Source organism: Acanthisitta chloris, unplaced genomic scaffold (assembly GCF_000695815.1).
Source record: "Acanthisitta chloris isolate BGI_N310 unplaced genomic scaffold, ASM69581v1 scaffold197, whole genome shotgun sequence".
Classification (NCBI taxonomy): Eukaryota; Metazoa; Chordata; class Aves; order Passeriformes; family Acanthisittidae; genus Acanthisitta; species Acanthisitta chloris.
Genome location: NW_008682951.1, coordinates 34,304 through 52,958, shown reverse-complemented (window position 1 = coordinate 52,958; position 18,655 = coordinate 34,304). Strand labels below are relative to the sequence as shown.

Sequence of the window (18,655 nt, the reverse complement as noted above, 5' to 3'; positions counted from 1 at the left end):
GTGGAATGATGTCAGGGACAGCACTGGGTGCTCTCTTGGAAACTGCTCCCCTGCTGAGCTGGGGGAGAAAAGGGGTTTAATTTTGGTTGTTGCTCCCCTGCTGAGCTGGGGGAGAAAAGTGGTTTAATTTTGGTTGGTTTTTTTCTGTTTATATTTTTGGATTTGGCTTTTGCACGGTGACCTTGAGTTTTCCTTGCTGCTCCTTAGGACTAGTCTCGCAGTGTGCTGAATTGAAATGCTTCTGTTCTCATGCTGATGCCTCTCTTTGTCTTGGGTTATCTGAATTCCATCAGATTATGTCGCGATTGGCTGCCCTTTCTCTGGGTAACAATGGGGTGTTTACAAGAGATGTGGCTTAATTGCATTTAAAGTGTACTTAAAGAATATGCGCTTTTATTTTTAAATTTTGCTTCACTTAGACTAAGCTGCTCGATTGTCTGTCCATCCCTCGGAATTGATGCATTGTGCACTCTTTTCACCTCAAACCATCCAATGTGGGTTTGAAAATAAAATTCGGTTTGAAAATTGGTCTTCCACTATTTGCACAAGGATTAAAGTTTAATCAGATTTCCATATGGGAATTTAGTGATGCCAGCTAGCCACGTGATTTCTCTTGGACCTGAAATCAGCTGCAGGATGCTCAGCTCCATCCTCACTGCAGTTTGGAATCTGGTTTTCCTGGGATTCCTGAGCAGTGTGGTGTTCCATCTGCAGGGAACTGTGCCCAGAGCTGGGCTGCTGAGGCAGTTGTGCTCTGCTTGTCAATGAACAGTGATAATTCACTCATCTGGATCCTGCCTCTTTTGTTCCTACAACACAATTAAAACCGAGCAGGAGATGAGCAAACCTGGAGAGCTGCTGTCCCTCTTCAGGGCCAGCCCTCAGTGGGGCACTGCATGCCCTGCCTTAAGCTGCTGTGATAAAAGCTGTGCTGTTCTGCTATTCCTCCTTGAAGGGTTTGTGGTTTCTGTCATCCTTGGGCTGGTTTTAGTCCTTAATTTGAAATCTGCTGGTAGACAGAGCCATGTACTTGTCATTCTTGGGGTGACCACGCTGGTGGCTTCTCCATGAGCTGATCCATCTACATCTCCTTAGATGGCACAGACTGTGCCAATTCCAGAAAGTTTTTCCCCCCTCTTCCTGTTTACCATCCCACCATCTGTCTCTGGCAAAGGAGGTCTGGGAAATGACACTAGAAATGTGTCCTGTGGACATTGTGTTTTAATAAGGTGGTTCAGGTGCTTCAGGTCTGTGGGCCCTTCGTGCCCTGGAGCTGTTTGTGTCTGTGCCAGGAACACAAAAGTTGCTTTGTGTTGTGCTGTGGGCATTAGAGCTGGGGCTGATGGTATTTTGGGGGAGACAGTGGTGTTGTCTTCATGCTGCTGTAGTTCACGGAGTGTCTTTTCTGTTTGACCACACAAAACCCCACACCAATATCTGCTATCTTGACTTAATTTACTGTTTCCCTTGACTTGGTCCTTTTTTTCTCCCTGAGACTGAGCAGGTGCTAACTGCTCCCCTCCTTACCAAGGAAGATTTATTTTCTGTCCAGCACTTTATGAAGTACTTCTCAGCTTCTCCTTGACTTTCCTTCTCTGCCTGCGATGGTGGACCTGATTTAATGTCCAACGTGAACAGCATCTTCTGCTTTTAAACATCTGCTCCTTTCCTGTGGGAGTGCATCAGTCTAGCACACACTTAGAGAACTGTAGCTAATATAACTGAGAATGCTCTGCAGAACTGCTTTAAAAACGGGGTAAAAAAGGGGTTTTCAGCTGGAAATGTGTGTGAGGATGTGCTGCTGCTGTGGCATCCTGGCAGGGATCTGCTTGGTTTTCCCATCCTTTCTTCCTGCCCCTCAATTAAAATCGGTGAAATATATTTCAGATAAAGATGTTTTGCTAGTTGTCCTTGCAGGAGAGTCTGTGTCACAACGACAGCTAACAGAGCTGCATAGTCTGGGAAGTCTCTGAGGTGTGATCTGGGGAGGGAGAAGGTTTCATGTAACTGTGGACAGCACTGGGAAAACTGCATTTAATTCAGTTGTAGAAGGAGAAATGGTTCTTGTTGAAGTGTTTTTTTTTTTGCTGTATGATCCTTTTGATTTTGTTTGTAAAACGCTCTGGACCATGAGAGATGGTGTCAGTGAAGCATCTGGTATTAAACATTGACACTTGTTTAATGACTGTAATTAACAATGTCTTGAGCTTTGTTGTTTTGTTTTTATTGATTGTATCTTCCCTTTGGTGTGCAGGTATGGGATTTCATTTTTAGGTACTTGATTGGCTTCAGGAACAGGAAGATAAGATTCAATTTAAATAACAAAACAAAAGTACCTCTCAAAGCTGTTGCCATTTTCTTTGCTTTTAAATAAGTGACTTGTTGGCTAATGTTAAATTCTGCTTAGTGGATCTAAGGAGATTCACAAGACACAGGAGAACTTAGATATGATCTCATTAAAAATATATTCTGAAAGATTTTTTATAGATTTCAAGTAAGTATATATGATAGAAAAGTATTAAGTTATAGGTTTTTGTTTTGCAAAAAATTGAGATTTAAATTTCCTCCAGTTCTCAAGATATAAAGTGTCAGTGTGAAAAGATAGAAAACTTAGTGTCTGTTGTTTTGTGATTGTTTTTTGGGTTTGACTCTAATGCTGGAATATTTTGCAAATGCTCCAAGGGAATGTGTATTTAGCATTTTCTTGCTAATTAGATAGAAGGTCTTTCAGTTACTTCCATTAATGACTACACTGGGAGGAAATGCCTTCAAAGTAGAGAAAAAGACATCAACTTCTTTTAAATGCTCAGGGATTTTGTTTTCTTTCCTTCTCACCCTCTGCACCCTCTTCACTTCTCTTCCCCAGTGAACACTTGTCCTGCTCATTCACCTTCTTCTTGCACGGGGACAGCAATGTTTGCACCAGTGTGGAGATCAGCCAGCACCAGCCTGTGTACCTGCTCAGTGAGGAGCACCTCACTCTGGCCCAGCAGTCCAACAGCCCTTTCCAAGGTGGGTTTGGCCAGTCACTATTGAGTATTGCAGTTGAACTGGTTCCTTGAGTTGTGGCAGAGACTGGCAGAGGGAGCAGAGGCATCCCCTGTTCTCTCCAGCCATCCCCAGTCCTGGCACAGTCAGGAGCTGGTGGTGTCTCTCTGCTCTTCTGCACATGGATCATTTCCATAGTCATCCCTTGGCATGTAAGCAAACAATTTATCTTACAACACAAGAAGCTTAATTTCCAAGTACTGCCCAATTGGTGACTTCAATATTTTGCTTTCCAATGTGCTTTTTAACCCCCACATGCCTTCATCACCCCCTCTCTTAGAAATGCAGTTCTGACTCAACATACTTAACCTGTTCACTCCCCCTCCCCTTTTTATTTGGCTCTTCCTTGCCTGTAAATTCCTGTGGTTCCACCAGCAGATGCAGGCTATGCTCTGGAAGACAGAGGAGTGATGGGGCCTGAGTCTGGTTAGTGTTTGATCCTCCCCTGTCTCAGACACACTTGTGCTGGCTGTAGAGATCAGTTCTCCTGCATGACCACACACTGCCCTTGTTTATTAATGCTCAGTGTCCAAACTTGCTGGTTTTTTGGATGCACCCTAACAGCAGCTGTGCTTCCCTGGTATGGACAAGACTAAACACGAAGGAGATGACTTCCCTGTGTGTACTCTGTTGTTGTACCAAGCAGAATGATGAAAGGATGAGGAAACACCTCAACTCTCTTAGCATTTGGAAGTGTTTCTTTATCCCACCTGTATCTCAGGCTCCTTGCTAGCCAAGATGAAAACTTGCTTGTTGCTTGTTTGAGTAGATCAATTTGCAATTGTTCTTGTGGTACCTCAGTCCTTAGAGTGCACATCCAATTTAACAATGTGTCCTTGGTGCCAAAACCTTGTGCAGTGTGGTAAAACATGATCAGGGCATTTTGGCTTAGCAATGGTAAGTCATTTATGTGGTGTGGGGGAAAGAAGTGCTTCTGTTTCAGTGGGGAATTTTGGGTTGAAACCATCTCCAGTGTATTTTTGTTTATCTTTTAGTTATCCTGAGCCCCTTTGGGTTGAATGGCACACTCACAGGGCAATCCTTCAAGCTTTCTGATTCATCCACTAAAAAGCTTATCGGGGAATGGAAACAGTTCTATCCTGTCACATCTAACTTGAAGGAGGGATCTGAGGAAAAACAAGAAGAAATGGATTGGGAGGATGATTCCTTAGCTGCTGTTGAAGTCCTTGTTGGTGAGTACTCTGATTACCTTTTAATTACTGAACTAAACTGGCTGGTTGGGTGTGCAAAATTCTGAAGGCAAAAATGGCCCCATTTTGTTCTTTTTTCAGCTATGTGCAGTGGCTGTTTGGTTTTCTTTTTCAGTTCGATGCTCAGGACTAGCTAAAAGGAGATGCTGTTTAAAGTGGGTTTTGCAGACCTGTTAGTCAAAGGTCTTTTCTTATGTGCCCTGCTAGGCAAGATTGTGCAAAATAAATAATTAAGAGACTGAAAAAAGCCCTGGACTCTCACTGTTGACATCTGAGCTGCATCAGAAGCAAGTTGTACTGTTTGAGAGTCTGTGCAAATTCAAAGGGAACAGATGTGCCTCTCGGGATGTCTTCAAACCCACAATCCTGGAGAACTTGATGTACTCAGGCACTGCCTTTATCTGCTGCCGTTCCTAAAATCTGAGCCCCTGGATGCAGGAATTTGTTGCTCTGCTGTGGGCTGTTGACCTTTGATTTGCCAGCTAATGTAATCACTTCTCTGTGAGGAATGTTATGAGCTGCAGTGATGGCTGCAGACTCTTATGCTGATGGGGATGCTGTGAGTTTGACTTGATACTAAAAATATTATTAATATAAAAATATTAGGCAGAAATTTTTCCTGTGAGGGTGGTGAGACACTGGCACAGGGTGCCCAGGGAGGCTGTGGCTGCCCCAACCCTGGCAGTGTTCACAGCCAGGTTGGATGAAGCCTTGAGCAACCTGCTCTGGTGGGAGGTGTCCCTGCCCAGGGCAGGGGGTTGGGTCTGGATGATCCCTAAGGTCCATTCAACTCATTAACATCCTTTGAAATTATGTTTTCAGTCTCTATAAAACAAAATGATAGAAGCAAGTAGCAGCATGTAGATAGTAGGTCTTTCTCTGCCTGTGTGTACAAAGCCCTTTTTATTCATTCACCCAAATCTTCTGTATAAAGCAAATCAGAAAGTAACGATGAGGGTGACAACAGAGACTTTTTTTTGTTTGAGGAGAAAGCTTTGGTAGGTAGAAAAGGGCAGGTGAGCTTAGGAGTGACTGCCAGGATGATGCTTTTGATGATTGGAAGTGTAAGCTTTTGGTAAATAGCTGTCAAATGAACTCTTTGCAGCTGGTGTGAGGATGGTGTACCCAGCCTGCTTCGTCCTGGTTCCTCAGACAGACATCCCTGCCCCCAGCACCGTGGGGGCATCGCACTGTTCAACTACTTGCTTGGGTGTCCACCAAGTGCCTGCTTCCACCAGAGACCCTGCCATGTCTTCAGTAACTCTGACTCCACCAACATCCCCAGAGGAAGTTCAAACAGGTACAAGAATTAGCTTCTGCATGTCGGAATCATTTAGGTGGCTTAAACCCAGCAGTGTTGGAGAGGATTTACATGTTTCTCTGTACAACTCAGTATGAAAATCACATTTCTTCAGTCGTAAGTTTGCTGTAGTAAAACCAATTTTTGTTGTCCTGCTGTGGACAGAATGAACTTAAGCACTTTGTTAAGTTGCTGCAGTGAGGACAGATGTTGTACCTGGGGATGTTAGCCAACACTTTTGATTTCTCTGGTGAGGTTGTTGAGTTTTGTTTTTTGGTCTTCCCTCTGTGTTTATGTGCACATGTGTTTTCTGACATAGCTTTTTCCTAGAAGAGGGAGCAATGTTATAATAACCTGCTACTATTCCTACACTCTGTGTTGTTATTTCCTAACACTGAGTTAAGAAGGTACTTTTCTTCCTGATGTTGTTCCTGTGGTGATTGAATTGGAGTAACAGTTGCTGTGAGTGTATTATTATCTCATTGCCTAAAACTGTTTCCTTTGGTGCTGTTTTCCAGTTGATGCTCAATCTGCCCAGAAGTGGGTGAAGTTTTCTTCGGTTTCAGATGGATTTATCTCTGACAGTACTAGCCATCATGGTGGCAAAATCCCCAGAAAACTGGCAAACCAGGTGGTGGACAGAGTGTGGCAAGAGTGCAACATGAACAGAGCACAGAACAAGTATGTACTCATCCTCTGAAGCTAAAAACACTCAGCGTAGCTTGTGTGTTCCTTGTAGGAAGTAAAGATGCTGTAAGTGCTAGTAGAAACTGCTTTATTCTCCTAATGAACCCTTTTAAAGAAGTTAATTATTTTTCTTACTTAGTGATTTATTTAGTTCTCAGTTTAATATGTCAGTTAAAGGCTGTTTATCATTTCTTTGCTGAATCCTGTGTCACAAAACTGCTCCTGAGGTTTGCCAGGAGATAAGAAAAGAACATATGCTGATCCCAAATAACTCTCCTGATGTTGAATCCTAGGAGGAAGTATTCTGCTACATCAAATGGCTTGTGTGAGGAGGAGACAGCTGACAAGGTAGCATCCTGGGATTTTGTTGAAGCCACACAGAGGACAAATTGCAATTGTTCAAGGTACAGTACTTGGCAGACCTGCAGCCCAGTGATGTTCAGTGAGATTGAAGTGCTCAGCAGAGGGTTCCTCAGCACTCCTGCAGGAGTAATTAAGCAGTAGCTGCGTGTAGGAAAGCTGTAACAAAATTTGTATCTCCTCTCCTAAATGTCATTGTAGGTCTTGAAACTTTGCCCAATAAGATAATGCAGAGGTTTGTTTCAAGTGAATCATCTGAGCAGATCTGCTGCCAGTGCAGTGACTGTTCCTGAGTCCTGGGCTGGAATTCCTTACCTCTATGGGTGATATCATGGGCAACTGCCCCAGGCTGCAGTGGAAAGGGAATGCCTTTGATTTAGGATTTAAGCACCTTTTCTAGAGGGCTGTGGCATTAGCCTTGAAGGGATAAAGTTAATCAACTGCAAGATGGTTGTGTCTTGATGAATATGAATAAGAAACCCAAATTTACTTGGATATTTGGGTGGTAGAAAACTGATTGTCTGTGAATTGATGCCAGTACAATATATTTTATATTATCTAGGAAAAAAGAGATCAAAACACAAGAGGAAAACCTGAATTTAACTTCCAGTTTTTGTTAAATTTTTTTTTTTTTTGAGACTGCTATGCCACAGACTGTTAATACAAGCATTGAAAATAAATGAAAACATTAATTTCAGTGGCTTCTCAGTTTCTGTACTTAGGGCACAATAATAATCTATAGGTGACTGAAGTGTTGCAGAGGTTTAAATGCTTTCTCTGGTTTAAATGTTACACTGATTACCTTGCAATGAATGTTGGTATCTTAAAAATAAGAATGTCTGGAGGATGAAATGTATTTTTTTCCTCCTTTATTGAACTGGTTGGTTTAAGTTCTGTGGAAATACTTGTGTCCTGGAAAGAGCTGGGATGTGGGGGAGGATTAAACATTGTGTTAAAGGAGCCTTTAGCTATGATAGCACTGGTTAAGAGTTAATCAATTCACTGTGAGGTGTTTATTAGAAACCTGCATTTGTCTAAAGACAAATTTCAAAGGCTTAAACCCCTTTATTGTTCTCTGTATTTTGAATTCAGAGTGGTGCAAAACATGTGGATGTGTATGAGAGTTTAAAGTAAAAATAGATTTTGATACCTCTTACCTTTTATCCCTGCCTAATCCTGTTTTTTCAATACAAGTGCTGCTTAACTTTGCTAATGGGAGAGAGGCAGAGAATGCTCAGGCACTGAGGCTCTACGTGCAGCTCCATAGCTGAATCCTCAGCATTTCATTCCAGAGCTGAGGATTTCATGTGTCTCACTCTGTCAGATGAGCTAGGAAGTTGGCATCTTGAACTTCCAGATGAAATGGATCAGCTCAAGTGCATTTACACTGTAAACCTCAACTGTATTAATGCAGTTGAGACGTTGAGTTTCTTCCACTTGTCCTCAATTTGTAGGCAAACAGCTACAAAAGCTTGGAAATGGCTTTTGTAGGACTGAGCTTAGCTTCTAGGGTGTTGATATTAATTTTCCACTCCTTAGCACAGAGATGCTCAGGCAGTACTATTGGTTAGTACTGAATCCAGGGAGCCATTCACTAATTCCTATGTTGTTCTACTGATTCATCAGTGTTGGCAGAAGCGAAAAGCGACAACGTGTTCATGTGACAATCTATTTCTGTTAAAGCAGTTATAAAATACTGTCTTCACTTTGAGCATTATGTGTGTGTTTGGCTCCTAGGACAGATTTTTAACAGTTTTTTAAATGGTATTCTAAAAATCTTACAGTGCTCCTCAAGTCATTGAAATTATGGTCAGAAGGAGCAGCTTCACTTTGGAATGATATCAGGTTCAGGCTGCTCTAATGGGCTGTTTAATGGCTCAGGAGCAGATTCTTATCTGGTGAAAAAGAACACGATAGACATATTTGAAAGATTAATGCGAAGTCTCTTCTCCTGTGTTAATTCTGCAGGCACAAAAATCTCAAACCAAGAAATTCAGGTCAGCAGGGGCAGGCCCCACCTGTGGGCCCCCAGCAGCCAGCAGCTCCCAAGCACAAGACAAATGAGAAGCAAGACAAAGGGGATAAGCCACAGAAACGCCCTTTGACTCCTTTTCATCATCGTGTATCTATCAGTGATGATGTTGCCATGGAGGCAGATTCAGCAAGTCAGAGGCTGGTGATGACTGCACCAGACAGTCAAGTGAGGTTTTCCAATATCCGAACTAATGATGTAGCAAAGACTCCTCAGATGCACAATGCTGAAATGGCAAACTCCCCTCAGCCACCACCACTCAGCCCTCACCCCTGTGACGTGGGCGATGAAGGGGTTGCCAAAGCTCCTTCTACTCCTCAGAGTCAACACTTCTACCAGATGCCAACACCAGACCCCTTGGTTCCCACGAAAGCAATGGAAGACAGACTCGATGGCTTATCCCAACCTTTCCCAGCTCAGTTCCCTGAAGTTATAGAGCCCACGATGTATGTTGGTACTGCAGTGAATTTGGAGGAAGATGAAGCTGATACTACTTGGAAGTATTATAAAGTTCCAAAGAAAAAGGATGTGGAATTCTTACCACCTCAGCTTCCAAATGATAAGTTGAGAGATGATCCAGTCATACCTGCTGGACAGGAAAATGTAACATCAGTTACAGAGTAAGTAGTGTTTAATGCTGGAATAAGAACACGAGAAGTGAGGAAACTGAAAGGCCAAAGGCAGGAGTTGGTTGGTGTAGGCAAACTTGTCACTAAAGCATGATGATGTTCTCACCAGCTCAAGGGTAAGAGTGCAGCTCTCTGTGCTGTGTGCAAGTACTTAGTACTTGTGAAATGTGAGCAGACTTTGCAGCATTTTCTCATTTAAATTCTGATTTAGCAGGTGGCAGTGAAGTTTGTTTCTCCTAATGTAAAATTATGCCTGTTTGGGAATTCAAACAGGAAGGAATCCTTTCCCTCCCCCCACCAAAAAAACCCCAAACAACAGAAACTTTATCATTTTACTATTTGCTTTCTTCACTATTTGAAGAAAATGTGGGTGATCTTGGCTGCAAACATCCTCCTAAAGATAAAGTTTCTTCTCCCTGAGTTTTCCACTCAGATGTTTAAATGGCTGATGGGGAACACCAGGGAAGCTAATCTGGTTTCCTGGAAGATGTTAACTTTAACATAGGCAGCAATTACTTCCTAATGTCAGAAATTTCTCTTGGAAGTAAGTGACACAAAGTGCAACTCTTGCACGTGGTACATTCTCTGTGTTGTGCCAAAGGCTTAAGGATTTGAGGTTATTCAAAGCAAACAACTGTGTCTGCTGTGAACTGCTCTTGGGCCTCAGACCATGTGGGAAACCCTTGTTCTTTAGGACATGTGTTTGTTTAACATAAGATTGTCTTGAAATAAAGTATGTGTAGGTTATAACTATTTTAAAAAGGTGGGGTTTTTTTTAATAAATAGAATTTGTTTCTGAAAACTAGTGTTATCAAGCAGCAGCCTGTAAAATGTCCTGCTCTGCTGCTGTTTCAGTCAGGATAAAGGAATTGGTGCCCTTTTTTGTTGCTAAGATTGAATAAATGATGGAGTTTAGAGGCAGTGAGGGAAATAATAACACTAGTGGGTTTAGTGTTAAAGCTTAGGTTTGAGCTCTGGTTTACTGCAGAACGAATGAATGTGGCTTTTCTTCAACTGGTAAAGCAAAAACAAACTCCCCAGAAAAGACCATGACTACAAAACTCCAAACCATAACAACAAAAAACCTGAACCAGAACCCTTTGGCCTTTTGGGCTGTGTTTCCTTTGCTCCTGTCCTGGGTAAGAAGTTGTCCTGTCATCCTGTTTCCCAACACTTGCCCGTGAGGACATGCTGCTGGATCAGGATGGCAGTGGGAAGCAACAGGTGCTGACAGGGCTGTTAATAGCAGTCTGAGCTTCACACCCTTGGGATGTGGATGCTGAGGTGACAAACTCTGGCTTAGGGCTGCGATCGAGGAATTAAAAAGTGAGTGCACCCAGAGCTGCCCCATCAGGGCATTTACTGTTGGGTTTTTTTGGTCCAAATGGAATTGGAATCACTGTGCTCAGTAGAGATTATTGAGAGGTTTTGTTTTGATTTGAGGAGTTTGTGTGCTGAATTTGTGGCAGAAAGTTGGAGCATCTGCTCCTGAGGCAGAAGCTTGGAAAATTGGAGGTGGTTTGCTGTTCCACTGGTGGCAGGCACAGGGGGTTCCTGTGCAGGAAACCTGTGAGGAGTAGTGAAATGGGTTGTAGCTGTTGCTCTGTGCTCACACTCAGTTTCTTACACTTACTATGTGCTCACTCTTTAAGAGTTCACACGAGCTAGTGCATCTCAGCTCTTTCAAAATGAGCATTTATGGGGTTTTTACTGCTCTTGTTTTTGCCTTGAATTCACTTCAGCCAACCAGAGAAAGATGTTTCTTTTCTTCAAGACATGGACTTGCCTTGTATGGCCTCTAGTTTGATTTACCAACTTAGTGGGCATATTTATTCCCCTCAGAGTATCTGCCTGTTCACTTCTCTTCCTCTGTGCTGCAGAGAAACACTGGAAAGTGCTATTTAACTGGAAAAATACCTAGTGAGGCTGTTTAATTCCTTGTTCCTAGCAAGTAGTTTCCCTCTTTGCCTTTTTTTTTCTTTTCTGATGTCAATTTTTGCAAGATTTAGGAAAAAGGTTTTACTGAGCATGGATGACCAGCATGGGTGGATTTAACACTGTTGTGATGTTTTGGAAAGCTTATTTCTAGGAAGTGTATTTGATCAAATAAAATTGTTTCCATGTTGACAGGGATGTAAAGGAAATACTTGATTTGTTTGAGGGAAATACCTTCCTCACATGGTGCCTTTTGTATACCAGGATACAGCAAATGAAGTTGGTTCAGGGGCAGATGTACAGCTCAGAGTCACAAGTTTTCTACTTGCCAAAGTCTCTTTTTGCTGGTGCAATGATATATCTGAAAGTAATAATCCTGATACAAAACCCTCTCAATTTCTGTCTACTTGCCACCTCTAATTTTGGCTCAGAATTGTCAAGAAAAGAAAAATGCTGATATAAAGGCAAATGTGGTTTGTTTTTTCTCATTAGTAAATGAGCTGTTGGTGTGCTGCAAAGTTCATTTGTATTGATCTAAGGGCTCTAAATGGCCACTGAGCACAGTGGCAGTTTTGTGCTTGGGTTGTGGTTATTGCTTGGGCCTTTTTGGGGCAATGGCAATGAGTAATTCTGTAACCTGGAGAGTTTGTTTTAGTGGCTGTGGATAGTTTAATACATTGGTGCTTTATAATAAATGACAGCTCTGACCTGGGATAAATTACTAATCTTTATGTGAATTGACAGTGCTCGGGGAGAGCTGAGCAGGGTGAATCACACTGCTGTCTCTGACGTGTGTGAGGAGGTGATATTAAATGACTAATGACTTAATCTCTTTCCCAAAAAGTATTCTGAAGCTGGGGTGGAAAGGAAGGAAGTGGGAAGGGAAGATGAAGTTGTTCTTGTAAAGGCTGTGTGATAGCAGAAATATTTCCACAGAATGAATGATAAATGATTGTTTCGCAATGTTTCCTTTTTTTTTTTTTTAATTTTTTCTTCTGCTCAGATTAATGGTGCAATGTAGGAAACCTTTGAAGGTTTCAGATGAACTGGTGCAACAGTATCAGAGTAAAAACCAATACTTAGCAGCTGTAGCCACGGAAGCTGACCAGGAACCTGAAATTGATCCTTATGCCTTTGTTGATGGGGACGTGGAATTCCTCTTTCCTGACAGCAAAAAGGATAGGCAGAACATGGAGAGGGAAGCTGGGAAGAAACACAAGGTGAGTAAAGGAGTGAGGAGACAAAACAGTGACGAGATGAAAACAAATTGCTTTAGATACCAGATAGAATTTAAATCCTTCTCCATGTAGTTCGAAGTAAATTAAAAAAGATTATATTCCAGCAGAAATGATCAATGAAATGAAGCAGCATGGATGGCTCCAGCTGCTAACTGGTGTATGGATTGCACTAGGAGAACACTGCTGGGTCACAACCAGAACCAGCAGGACTTTGTGGGAATAGGTGGTGGCAGGTGCTGGGGGAGAGAGGAGCAAGGCAAGTGCTTTGGTCCTGAGTGGAAGGGGTAGGTGAGGTGAGCCCTGACTGCTTGCCTGGCCAGAGAGTTGCAATTTCTTTGCAACAGCTGTATGAGGTTTGTCCTTAAAGCAAAAATACACCCTGAGGGAAAGGAGGAAGTCTAACTGCATTGGGAGCTTGTACATGGAGTAAATTTGCTTATTAGGACTAGCTGTGTGTGTGTGCACTCCTGGTATCAAGAGTTTCACTCAGTAACTGGTGTAGTTCATGTGTAGCATTGGCTGTCAAGTGTTTTCTAAGAAGGTGTGGCAAGAATCCACAGCTTGCTTTGAAATTTGCCCCCAACACAAAAACTGTGCTGTCTGTATCCCAAACTTCATTCTCCCTGAGCAAGTAGCACTACCAGACCCCCAGAGTGCCCCTTGCTGAGCTCTCAGGCTAATGGGACCCTGATATTACTTCTGGGTACAGAATTCCCACCCCTCCCACTAGTTTAAACTCTTCTCTCCTTTTTAACAGGCTGAGGATGGGACATCTAGTGTCACTGTTTTATCCCATGAAGGAGAGGATGCAATGTCTCTGTTCAGTCCTTCTGTCAAGCAAGGTAAAGAGAACTTGGTCTCTCTCTTTTATTAATGAGCAGTCAATGGGTTCTAACAGGCTCCTTAGTTTGTGTTTTATGGTTTGCATTTCCCTGTCCTTTCAGTCTGCTTGGAACACTCTGCACCTTGCAAACAAACCTTGGCTCTAAAACCTAAATGTTATAAAATCAAAGTGCCCTCACCTATGTGTGAGATGAGTAAGTGCAACCAAGTACACACTACCCTTGTTTTTCTTTCTCCCCCAGCTGTGGCAATGGTTCTTAAGAGGTGTTATTTTTTTTAAAAAATGAAGGTGTGTTGGCAGTGTTTCTGTGAGGGTTGTTTTTCTCTGCAGATGCCCAAAGGATTGCTGCTCATGCTCGCACTGCATCGACCAGTCTGTTCCATGAGACAGACCTGGTGGTCTCTTACACTGACCTGGACAATCTCTTCAACTCAGATGAAGATGAACTCACAGTAAGTGATGTGCAAAAGTACTAGCAGGTGCCAGACCAAAAATCTGTAAGGAACAAATACATTTTATTTTTTTTTTTTGTGGTTTGAGGCTTGCTGAATTTTTTTTTGTTGTTGATGGTATTTGTAGGAGAGGTTGCAAAACACGAGTATAAACAAGTGCTGTGGCTCCTTGGTGGCAGATGTACTGTTGTAGTTGACTCATACAGGCAGATTTTTTGATGCAAACAACCTTTTGATCTTACTTCCTTACAATCCATACGGTATATGCTGCTTGAATATACCTCAGTTCCTATTTGACAGATTCAGCAGGTGTTTCTCCTCTTTTCCTGTGGTCTGGGTTCTGTTTCACTGGCTAATAAAGGGAATGCTGAAACAAAACAGCAACTTCTGAAAGGGAAAAGGCATTTAAACATGTGGACATTGTGCCAAATAAGCTGCTTCATTGCAGCAGCTCTTACCTTGGAACAGTTTCTCTTGCAGTCTCTGCTGGCTCTGAATCCATTATCTTTCTAGTTTCTGTTTCAATACAGTTTGTAATCAGTTGTCTTTTCTGAACTGTACTTTGCTCCATGCTTAATCCTAAATTCCCTTACCCAGACAAAATGCCCATCAACTTTAGTGGGAGCTGCAGCTGAGTAAGGACTGGAGGCTCTTAATAGCCATCAAAGGTCATCAGTATGTAAAGGAAGTGTATTTGCTCTTAAACATGAAGACTCTTATGTTCTGTAGACATTAGTACTGGCTAAACATGGTATAATATATCTCTTACACTCATAATTTCAACAGCTTTTCTTCCCTGTACCCTGTTCCAGGATTGTGTTTCTGTCTTTTCTGTTCATGTGGTAACACCAGAGATGCCAACATGGTTCTGGGAGTGTGAGTGGTTTGTTCTGGTAGGCTCTGGGCAGCCCTGTTTGGCTTTTGTTACTGTCTGCTAACAGGCTGAGAGTTATTTTATAACTGGTATTTCATTTTAGCAGCATCATGACTTGCTGGGAGAGCATTCTCCGAGTTACAGGCATTAAGGGAGGACAAGTGTAGCCCCAACCTCCAGGACTGAGCTCCTGGTTGATTTTAATATTTCTGAGTACTGCACACAGTATGTGCCTTGCACCTGAAACTTCCTGTTAGCAGGAAACATGAACATGTGTTTGTGTCTGAAGTGATTTTATTACAATCCTTCTCTCTTAGCCTGGATCTAAAAGAACAGTGAACGGCGCTGATGACAAATCCAACTGCAAAGAGGCAAAAGCAGGAAATCTAGACCCACTGTCATGCATAAGTAAGCTTTATTTGGGGTTTCTTTCCTAAATACAATGCTGGCTCTAAAAATGCTGTGGGAATTTGGAAGCCTATGCTTCATTTGCCCTTCTGCAATTTTGAGGCAAAGGAAACACTTGAGAATGTTTTCATGCTCTAAAGTCTTCTTCTAATCTGAACTCAGGCACTGCAGATCTCCATAAAATGTACCCAACTCCTCCTTCATTGGAACAACATATTATGGGGTTTTCTCCAATGAATATGAACAATAAGGAATATGGCAGTATGGACACTACACTTGGAGGAACAGTACTTGAAGGGAATAGCTCTACTGTGGGAGCTCAGTTCAGAATCGAAGTAGACGAGGGTTTCTGCAGCCCCAAACCTGCTGAAATAAAGGTAGGTAGTGCTGAGAGTCCTGATCAGTGTTTCTAGTGATTATTGTTCAGTTTATTACTTAATTTTGAGCAGGAACTGTGGGAAATTAAGTACAGTTGTAACTTGTGGTAGGTAATGAACCCTCTAGTAGTATTTGGCCACTTAAACCTCAACAAAGGGTAGACGAGGGTTTCTGCAGCCCCAAACCTGCTGAAATAAAGGTAGGTAGTGCTGAGAGTCCTGATCAGTGTTTCTAGTGATTATTGTTCAGTTTATTACTTAATTTTGAGCAGGAACTGTGGGAAATTAAGTACAGTTGTAACTTGTGGTAGGTAATGAACCCTCTAGTAGTATTTGGCCACTTAAACCTCAACAAAGGGTAATCCCTAACGTTAGTAAGCTTGAATGCATCACAGTCTTTACAGTTCATTGTTCTGTGTTGGCATATTGCTGTTTGGAGACCTGTGGCTGATTTGTGTCCACATCTCACCTCTCTCCTGCAGCTATGGCAGGATTTTGTGTTCAAGAACCACTGCTAGAACTTAGTCATGTTTCTTGAGAAGCATTTTAATTGCTGAAGTGATCCAATTTGCATGCTTAATGCTTTCTCATGTCTGACTTGTAGGATTATTCTTATGTTTATAAACCTGAGAACTGTCAAGCTTTAGTGGGATGTTCCATGTTTGCACCACTGAAGACACTTCCCAGCCAGTGTCTTCCTCCCATCAAACTGCCAGAAGAATGCATTTATCGCCAGAGCTGGACTGTGGGAAAGCTGGATTTACTCCCTCCAGGCCCTGCCATGCCATTCATCAAAGATGGGTATGACCTGTGCCTTTCTTTTGGAAATCAGTAGTGAGAGTTGTTTTATCTACACTGTGTTCATACAACTGACAAAAGATCCTTACGGTTCAACCTACTGCCAGAGTGTGTCTTGTCAAATAGCTGCTTAACCCTGCATACATTTCATCCCTTGTCTCATTTAAAGGTTTCTTGGGGAAGCTTAATGGTGCAAGGCCAGGTTTAATAAGTAATGAAGATGGTAACAGTAAATGTAAACGTGGGACTTTGTTTTTGCAGAGGTGTAGTAGGTACTGTAAGGGTTTAGTAGGTGGTGCTGCTGTTGCTTAAATTATTTCCCTAAGCAGCAGTAATCTGTGTTGGGACTAGGAGAAGATTTCCTTGGGTTGGAGGCTGCACCTGGTGTGACTGTGCCTGCTCACAGGAATCATAAAATCAACCAGGGTGGAAAAGACCTCAAAGATCATCCAGTCCAACCCTACCGTGGTCACTAGCCCATGGCACTAAGTGCCACATCCAGTCTCAGCTTGAAAACCTCCAGGGATGGTGAATCCACCACCTCCCTGGGCAGCACACTCCAATGCCTGAGCACTCTCTCTGTAAAAAATCTCTCCCTAATATCCAACCTAACCCTCCCCTGGCAGAGCTTGAGTCTGTGCCCTCTTTGGGTACATCACTACGTTTGGTAGTGATGGTCTTGCTGGCAGCTCTTCTTGAGGGAAATGCTCATTCCTTTCTCTCTTCTGCATCAGTAGCTGTTATGAATGGGTTAGGCAAGAAGGAGGTTATGTATTCCTTGATAAAATGATACTGATATTGGGTTAAATACTGATGTTGCTTCTGTTAAGCAATATGTTTCCAAGTCTCATTAGCCTTATAAGTCTTTGGAGAAACTCAGCTGCTTAGGAAGGAAAGTGGTAAATATTTCCAGGTGATCCTTTCCTTGTGAATCCAGCAGAATCTGCTGTGGATTGACCTGGTATATTTTCTTAGTGTCAACACAACATGTAAATAAAACATGAACCAAAAAAAGTGTCCTCTAGACTCCACACAGCCCCATAATTTATTCTGACCACACTTGTTTCCTGGGAGCTTTGTGCAAAGGAAGAGGGGAAAGGAGACAGGCAGAGATTCTTTCACGGTGCTGTCAGTGGGAGTCCTGCAAAGTCACTTAGAACAAATGCTTCAAGTTCCTTAGGGAACGCCAGATCTTGCCGTGGATTCCGAAAGACAAGCTGGAAAAAGCCAATATTCATTAGGAAGGTCCTTCTTTAGAAATCTCAAGTCTTAAAGTTCAAAGCCAAGGTGTGTTGTGTACTGGAAGTGTTTCCTTCTTTCAGCGACGGGAGCACCATGGACCAGGAGTACGGCCCGGCCTACACGCCGCAGACTCACACGCCCTTCGGGATGCCCCCGAGCAGCGCTCCCCCCAGCAACGGCGGCGCCGGCATCCTCCCCTCTCCCTCCACCCCGCGCTTCCCCACGCCGAGGACGCCAAGGACTCCAAGGACTCCTCGTGGAGCTGGTGGACCCGCGAGTGCGCAGGGTTCCGTCAAGTATGAAAACTCTGATCTGTACTCCCCAGCCTCCACCCCCTCGACGTGTAGGCCGCTGAACTCGGTGGAGCCGGCGACGGTGCCTTCCATCCCCGAGGCACACAGCCTGTACGTGAACCTCATCCTCTCCGAGTCCGTCATGAACCTCTTCAAAGACTGCAACTTCGACAGCTGCTGCATCTGCGTCTGCAACATGAACATCAAAGGTGCTGATGTTGGAGTTTACATTCCCGATCCGACGCAGGAGGCCCAGTATAGGTGTACCTGTGGTTTCAGTGCTGTCATGAATAGAAAATTCGGCAACAGTTCCGGGCTCTTCCTTGAAGATGAGTTGGATATTCTGGGACGGAACACGGAGTGCGGCAAAGAAGCGGAAAAACGCTTCGAAGCTCTGAGAGCTCCTTCCATTGAACATGGCAGTGCAGGGCTGAAAGAACCCGAGAAACTGCCTGATGAGTTGATACTGTTGCTGCAGGATCAATGCACCAACTTGTTCTCCCCGTTCGGAGCCGCCGATCAGGATTCCCTGCCCAAAGTCGGCGCCGTTAGCAACTCGGTACGTGTAGAAGAAAGGGATTGTTGCAATGATTGCTACTTAGCCTTGGAACATGGACGGCAGTTCATGGACAATATGTCAGGAGGGAAAGTTGATGAAGCACTTGTGAAAACTACTTGCTTGCACCACTGGTCAAAAAGAAATGGTAAGTATTGAAAGCAGCCTCTTTTCTACTTTTCCACCTATTTTTTTTGGTTTGTTTCTTTTTTTGGTTATTTTCTTTGTAAGGTTTTTGTTTTTTTTGTGGTTTGCTTTTGTGAATCTCAGATGTTCAAGACTGTTTTGGCCTCCTGCATAAATTTCTGGTTTGTGCTGTTCAGAATCACAAGGCCTTTTGTGTTCTGTGCTGCTACACCAAGCAGAGTAAG

General features: G+C 43.0%; 1 protein-coding gene across 1 annotated transcript in view; it reads left to right on the top strand.

Moving 5' to 3' along the window:
- Positions 1–18,655, top strand: part of MED13 (mediator complex subunit 13) — a 52,014-nt gene that overhangs the window by 21,996 nt on the left and 11,363 nt on the right. Inside the window, exons 4-16 of the mRNA XM_009078699.1 lie at positions 2,867–3,012; positions 4,044–4,241; positions 5,365–5,559; positions 6,078–6,240; positions 6,540–6,650; positions 8,575–9,258; positions 12,206–12,422; positions 13,198–13,282; positions 13,615–13,736; positions 14,928–15,018; positions 15,181–15,395; positions 16,000–16,196; positions 17,516–18,432. Coding sequence (XP_009076947.1) covers positions 2,867–3,012; positions 4,044–4,241; positions 5,365–5,559; positions 6,078–6,240; positions 6,540–6,650; positions 8,575–9,258; positions 12,206–12,422; positions 13,198–13,282; positions 13,615–13,736; positions 14,928–15,018; positions 15,181–15,395; positions 16,000–16,196; positions 17,516–18,432 — 3,341 coding nt within the window. The remainder of the gene's footprint in view (positions 1–2,866; positions 3,013–4,043; positions 4,242–5,364; positions 5,560–6,077; positions 6,241–6,539; positions 6,651–8,574; positions 9,259–12,205; positions 12,423–13,197; positions 13,283–13,614; positions 13,737–14,927; positions 15,019–15,180; positions 15,396–15,999; positions 16,197–17,515; positions 18,433–18,655) is intronic.